We start from the raw sequence: 6,931 nt of genomic DNA on the forward strand, positions 1-6,931 counted from the left end.
CAGGAAACTTACCTGCATGAATACCTTTCCTATCACCACATCGTCATCATCCTTAAACACTGTGCTGAACACCACAGTCACCCGATCCTTCTTGGATTCCACGTACCTGTCAAATGTTTTAGGACATGATTAGAGCCAGGCACTTGAATGTAAAGGATCGCTCCCCAACTTTCAGAGTTCCCAGCCCTGCCAGCCTGCTGCTAGCAATATGAATGAGCCCTACCCTTGAGCTGGGGTGGTGGTGGGGGCCATACCAATAAATAGCAGATGTGGAATGCCAACTTTTAGGAGTGCGTCTCTGGTGTATTACCCAATTCTTTCTAAGTCACTGCTGGATAGGGGGAGCTGAGCAGCTAAAGAGAAGGACTTAAGTACTGTTGCCGTCAATCTTGAGGATGAAATGCTCCACAGTGCTTGCAGCTATAGAGGTCAGTGAGGGCCTGTATTAAAGCTCATTTACTGCTTTCTAAAAGGTGGGCCTACCATGGAAATTAGAGACGTGCATTCTTGCAGATTTCAAGTGGCCTGTGCCTGGCTCTGCTGGAGGGCGCAGAAAGCCAGAACCCACTTGAGCCACTGTTTTTTTTTGCCTGGTGAATAAAGTAATTTTAGTAAAAGATCATCTTAACCCCCCTCCCAGGAGTGACCTACAGTACATGGGAGGGAGGAGCAAGGTACGAGCAGAGTTAAGCGAAGTGCATCAGGCTTACATGGTCTCGTCGTCCCGGTAGTGAATAACGGCTCTCCTCTCACCGTCTCTCCCCTCTTCCTGATACCTAAAGTACTTCTCAAACACGGAGGCAAAGCAGTTTCTCTTCAGCATGCCGGCTTGGTGTATAACGGAATCTCGGTTGGGGGGTAATGCCTCCAAATCATACAGCAAAGATACATTGTAACCTGCACAGAACAGACAGTTCAACGTCTTACCACTGTGTCTGGTTTCATTCATAACGCAGCACAAGGAGCAGGGGCGAAGTGCAAAGGGGGAGACCCGCTGCAGGGGCGAAGTGCAAAGGGGAGACCCGCAGCAGGGGCGAAGTGCAAAGGGGGGAGACCCGCAGCAGGGGCGAAGTGCAAAGGGGGGAGACCCGCAGCAGGGGCGAAGTGCAAAGGGGGGAGACCCGCAGCAGGGGCGAAGTGCAAAGGGGGGAGACCCGCAGCAGGGGCGAAGTGCAAACGGGGGAGACCCGCAGCAGGGGCGAAGTGCAAACGGGGGAGACCCGCAGCAGGGGCGAAGTGCAAACGGGGGAGACCCGCAGCAGGGGCGAAGTGCAAACGGGGGAGACCCGCAGCAGGGGCGAAGTGCAAACGGGGGAGACCCGCAGCAGGGGCGAAGTGCAAACGGGGGAGACCCGCAGCAGGGGCGAAGTGCAAACGGGGGAGACCCGCAGCAGGGGCGAAGTGCAAACGGGGGAGACCCGCAGCAGGGGCGAAGTGCAAAGGGGGAGACCCGCAGCAGGGGAGAAGTGCAAAGGGGGAGACCCGCAGCAGCGGAGAGGCCTCAGGTAGCGGGGTAGGAGCGGCAAATAGAGCAGAATGTGTGTGCCTGACGCCCCCTTCCTGGCCACAGCATCCCAGGTTGCTAAGAGCAAGGCGAAGATGTGTAAAGGCCATACACATCTTTCCGCCCAGCTCTTAGCAACCTGGGACGCTGTTGCTGGTGTCCCGCCGAGCTCCTGGCAACCAATGATATCACTGGTTGCCAGGAGCTCGTTGGTACACTGTGCCCCCCCCCCACTCCCCCTCCGCGGCTCATGCACCAAAAATGCTGGGGACGCCCCTTCATGTATTGCAGAGATGTGCTACATGTGTTTGTATTTAGCCCCGACATACACTTTAAACTTTGCAGCGCGAGGGTGAGGGGCCCCATTTAAAACCCAAAACATTCTATATTTGGTGGGAACATTTAAAGGATAGAAAGTTTCAGGTAAAATGCATCATATGAAAGAAAAGAAGAATAAAATCCATACCTGGCTCTGGAGAAACGAGGTAATTTCCATACACTTTGTTCAGGACCTGTCAGAAGGAAGAGGAGACCGGCATTAGAAAGGAGCGTCCTTTTCTTTCATTAAAGTTCATGGAAATTCTCACAAATAACCCAATGGCACCAGTCACAGTACTATGTTCGTGCTCTTCTACATTTTCTAACTAGCAGCTATAAAAATTACCCTTTTTAAACTCTGGTCACATGACCACAAACCCTCTGTTCCCTGTCCGCTCGTCTGCACGTGGTGGGCATGGACTTTAGCTGTGCCAACATAACAGCAGTAAATGACCTAGTACCCGACACATTTCCATGTATTTCTCACATATAGGCGCTGTCAATGCTTCCTTGTGAATGTCTTGTGCATTGGTGGAGGGATCAGACATGCCACATCACAATGTATGCAAATTGTGCAGGGAAAAAGCGGAATGCTGACAGCGCCGGGGCTAGAGAGCATTGCCGGCCAAACACCAGAAAGAGATTGCCGATCTGGGAACTGGCAGGATCAGGTAACTGGAAATCATTTGCAATTGAATTGAAAGGCGAGTATGTTACTAACAGATAATCATTTAGAGACACGGATAATAGAATGATTTTTGATTTTGCCTGGAGTGACACTTTAAGAAATATCCTATTTAGAAGTACACACACCGGGCGCAATAAACCAAGGCTGGCCGATGAGTACGAATACAAACTATCGCATGCATTAGCCATCTTGCACCATCAACCTTGTGCCGCACTTCTGAACACCTCTGCTGCGCCATAAACTGACTAATTCATTTTAAGAAAGATTTAGTTTATCGGTTACCAGAGAGTGTGTGTGCACAAACAATTATATATATTCTATGTATGTGATACTCCAATGCTGGAGACTGATATCCCCTGCTGACTCCTTTCTCGCAGGGACTATAATAAAAGGAGATCCGAGTACTGAGTTGCCGGGTCTGTACACCTGCTGTGGCTATTATGAGGGGCCCCCACCATCCCTGTGCTGAGTTTCTTGGTCTGTACACCCGCTGTGCCCATTATGAGGGGCCCCCACCATCCCTGTGCTGAGTTCCTTGGTCTGTACACCCGCTGTGCCCATTATGAGGGGCCCCCACCATCCCTGTGCTGAGTTCTGAGTCTGTATACCCGCTGTGCCCATTATGAGGAGCTCCCACCATCCCTGTGCTGAGTTCCTTGGTCTGTGCACCCGCTGTGCCCATTATGAGGGGCTCCCACCATCCCTGTGCTGAGTTCCCAGGTCTGTACTCATGCTGTGCCCATTATGAGGGGCCCCCACCATCCCTGTGCTGAGTTCCCAGGTCTGTACTCATGCTGTGCCCATTATGAGGGGCTCCCACCATGCCTGTGCTGAGCTCCCGGTTCGGTACACTTGCTGTGCCCATTATGAAGAGCCCCCACCATCCCTGTGCTCAGTTCTGAGTCCGTATACATGCTGTGCCCATTATGAGGAGCTCCCACCATCCCTGTGCTCAGTTCTGAGTCTGTATACATGCTGTGCCCATTATGAGGAGCTCCCACCATCCCTGTGCTGAGTTCCTGGGTCTGTATACATGCGCTGCCCAAATATTTTTTTATTATGCAGAATTTAACAGGAGGAGTCAGGACACACAAAAGGTGGACAGGAAACAAGCCAGGAATGATGGCAGGGAGATCTCACTGTTGGTAGTATGATGGGGATAAGAGGCTTCTCTTATAACGAAATGATCAGTTTCGGGTGACACCGGTCCTTTAGCCCTCGTTCACACCGGAACGTTTTGTAGCGCTTTCTACGCTCGACGAACGCTCTACAAAACGCTCAAAAATATAAATCCCATTGTATTCAATGGCCTCGTTCCCACCTTGGCGTATTCCCGCCCGTCCCTAACGCGCTACAAAACGGCCCACGCCTGAAAAGGTCCAGGTACTACTTTGGGCCGTTTTGTTGCGCGTTTCCATTGGGATACAGCCAAGTAGCCTTCGGAAACGCGCGGTAAAAAACGCGCGACAGACGCGCATATGCAATACACCTAGGTGTGAACGAGACCTTAAGGTTACAGCAAAGAGAACAAAATAAAACCTGTGATACCGATGTATACCACGACCATAAAATAATCACATGGACTTGTGTCTATGTAACTATATAGAAGGTAGACCCAGAAAAGACTGCCGTGTGCATCAGGAAAGAAGTATTGATTCAGGAAAATGCGTCAATAATCCTTTTATTTCACTGGATTTTGCCTTTCCCTGTGTTGCAGCAGAGAAGGACGTGGACCCTGGGACCCCTGCGCATCCAGCGGGCTGAGCTCTGCAGAGTGGCGGAGAAGGAGTACACGGGTAAACCATCTGGTGAGTGTTCTGCTGACTGGAGAATCCCGGCAGCGTTTGGGGCCGGGTAGGAAATATGAATGTGTTGCAGGCCGGCTTTGGGGCTGTGACTCAGGAAGTCTGACACACTTCCTGCTCTGACCACACTGCTGCGTGTGCACACATTGCTGAAGACAAAGCTTTGTTTATTCCATAAAAGGCTCGGTGCCTTCCCTCACACACGGCGCGCTCAACCCGGCCACAGACTGATACTGAATGAACGCACATGTGCCGAGCCCCGGCTCCAGCCAAGAGATACAGACGTATGCAGGGCGGAACCACTGCTGCACATAACCAGACTCAAATTGTTACGTCAGCACAGATCTAAAACTAAAGCTGAACTCCGGGATAAGCAAATATTTCCTAAATCCAAGCGTTGTGTATTGTTCCTTAAAGCTTGGTGAGCTTTGTGTATTTCCTCCAGATCTGTGTAATCCAGTGTGAGACTAGGAGCTTCCTGTAATAAAGACCAGTCACTGCTGTTCTCTCTCCTTCTGCAGGGTGACTGGTCTTGTCTCCGCCCCCTCCTGTAATAAAGACCAGTCACTGCTGTTCTCTCTCCTTCTGCAGGGTGACTGGTCTTGTCTCCACCCCTCGGTGTAATAAAGACCAGTCACTGCTGTTCTCTCTCCTTGTGCAGGGTGACTGGTCTTGTCTCCGCCCCCTCCTGTAATAAAGACCGCTCACTGCTGCTCTTTCTCCTTGTGCAAGGTGACTGGTCTTGTCTTCGCCCCCTCCTGTAATAAAGACCGCTCACTGCTGCTCTCCCCCCTTGTGCAGGGTGACTGGTCTTGTCTCCGCCCCCTCCTGTAATAAAGACCGCTCACTGCTGCTCTTTCTCCTTGTGCAAGGTGACTGGTCTTGTCTTCGCCCCCTCCTGTAATAAAGACCGCTCACTGCTGCTCTCCCCCCTTGTGCAGGGTGACTGGTCTTGTCTTCGCCCCCTCCTGTAATAAAGACCGCTCACTGCTGCTCTCTCTCCTTGTGCAGGGTGACTGGTCTTTTCTCCGCCCCCTCCTGTAATAAAGACCGGTCACTGCTGCTCTTTCTCCTTGTGCAGGGTGACTGGTCTTTTCTCCGCCCCCTCCTGTAATAAAGACCGCTCACTGCTGCTCTCTCTTTGTGCAAGGTGACTGGTCTCGTCTCCGCCCCCCCCTGTAATAAAGACCAGTCACTGCTGCTCTTTCTCCTTGTGCAGGGTGACTGGTCTTGTCTTCGCCCCTCCTGTAGTTTTCTGCAGGCAGTCTGTAGTGGGTGGAGCCTACCGGGGCCCTCCCACAGCTCCGCACTGGCTATGTGCAGCCCAGTGATGATATCACTGCTACTTACAAGATAATATCAGAGTTTGAAAAAGAATTTGGTGCACACAACGTGGCTTTATATCCTTCGCGGCCATTGAAGACTATATTTAAATGAAGGTTTTTGTGGTCGGATTTCAGCTGTAAAGTGGAACTGAAATCTAAAAAAAATATTGCAATTTGCTTATGTTATAGGGAACATTCAGAAGGAGGAGTATCCTCTATCACCGTGCCAGACACCACACACAGCTATTTAGAAGCAGAGGGCTCACTGGGGGAACTCCTCTGAGTCCACCACACCAAAAAGGCCTAGTTGCCCTGCATACCCTTATGCAGGTAAACTACTGGCAATTGTTTTTTGGACAGTTGGGGCTGCCCTGGAAACCCCACCGTCATTTTTGTCTGGAGTTCATCACTAAAAATAGCCGTATGGTATGCGAGTGCGCTTAGGGTACCACCTGTACCTACAGCCTCATAGCTGTATATCTGCAGTGTGAGATCGAAGGCACTGCTGCCTCTCATTGCTAATCTCAGGAGGTTTGGCGATGTCACAATAGTGCTGCTCACTGTTTTCCATGCGGAGAGCTCTGACATGAGGAAGCAAAGGCCTGTCTCCACCAAGATGGCCACCTCCACCCAGAGACAGTGCAGAACAAGGAATGGTAAGTCAGTAATGGGGAGCAGATCAGCCTCAGCAATAATTTGCTCACTACCCGCCTTTATTTTAGCGCCGCTTCTACAGGACAGGTCCTCATTAATACGACAAAAAGGCTTTCAGTGTCTGCGAATGACCCATCTGCTTTCAGAACAACATCTGTTTCTCACTCTGGAGAGGCGCACATACACATCTATAAATAATGGGAAACAATGGCAGCTCTCTGCAGACAATCACATCCAGATGTCTGACGGTCTCCTCTAATCTCAGATATCTTCCTGTCCAGGAAACCTTCAACAACTCCGGCTCCACTCACTAACACAACTACCACACTCCTATTAAAAGGGAAACTACAGCACACACTCTCCCTCAACACACATCCTGAGTTACTACTGTGAGCCCAAAGCCGTTTGTGATGAAATGCATGAATGCGTGGGCTGGACGGTCCAAATTTCAGTTACTGTTCATATACAACAGATACTTCCTACAAAGGCGGCCTGTGCATCAAACACTACAGTCAGCAACCCTTTTAAATTGCTGCTGAGATAAGGGCAGTTAGCTAGAGAAGCGGGTCATTGCTAAGCAGTCTTAGCGGACCAGGAGGCTTGCAGTGAAAGAGAGAGAAGCACTGACACATGATCA

General features: G+C 50.8%; 1 protein-coding gene across 1 annotated transcript in view; it reads right to left on the minus strand.

Annotated features, from left to right (window-relative positions):
* The window catches only part of ARPC2 (actin related protein 2/3 complex subunit 2), a 24,802-nt gene that overhangs the window by 5,788 nt on the left and 12,083 nt on the right, over nucleotides 1–6,931 (minus strand). Inside the window, exons 4-6 of the mRNA XM_018552590.1 lie at nucleotides 1,971–2,016; nucleotides 711–897; nucleotides 13–106 (exon numbers count right to left, since the gene is read on the minus strand). Coding sequence (XP_018408092.1) covers nucleotides 13–106; nucleotides 711–897; nucleotides 1,971–2,016 — 327 coding nt within the window. The remainder of the gene's footprint in view (nucleotides 1–12; nucleotides 107–710; nucleotides 898–1,970; nucleotides 2,017–6,931) is intronic.

Source organism: Nanorana parkeri, unplaced genomic scaffold (assembly GCF_000935625.1).
Source record: "Nanorana parkeri isolate BGI_ZX_2015 unplaced genomic scaffold, ASM93562v1 scaffold92, whole genome shotgun sequence".
Classification (NCBI taxonomy): domain Eukaryota; kingdom Metazoa; phylum Chordata; class Amphibia; order Anura; family Dicroglossidae; genus Nanorana; species Nanorana parkeri.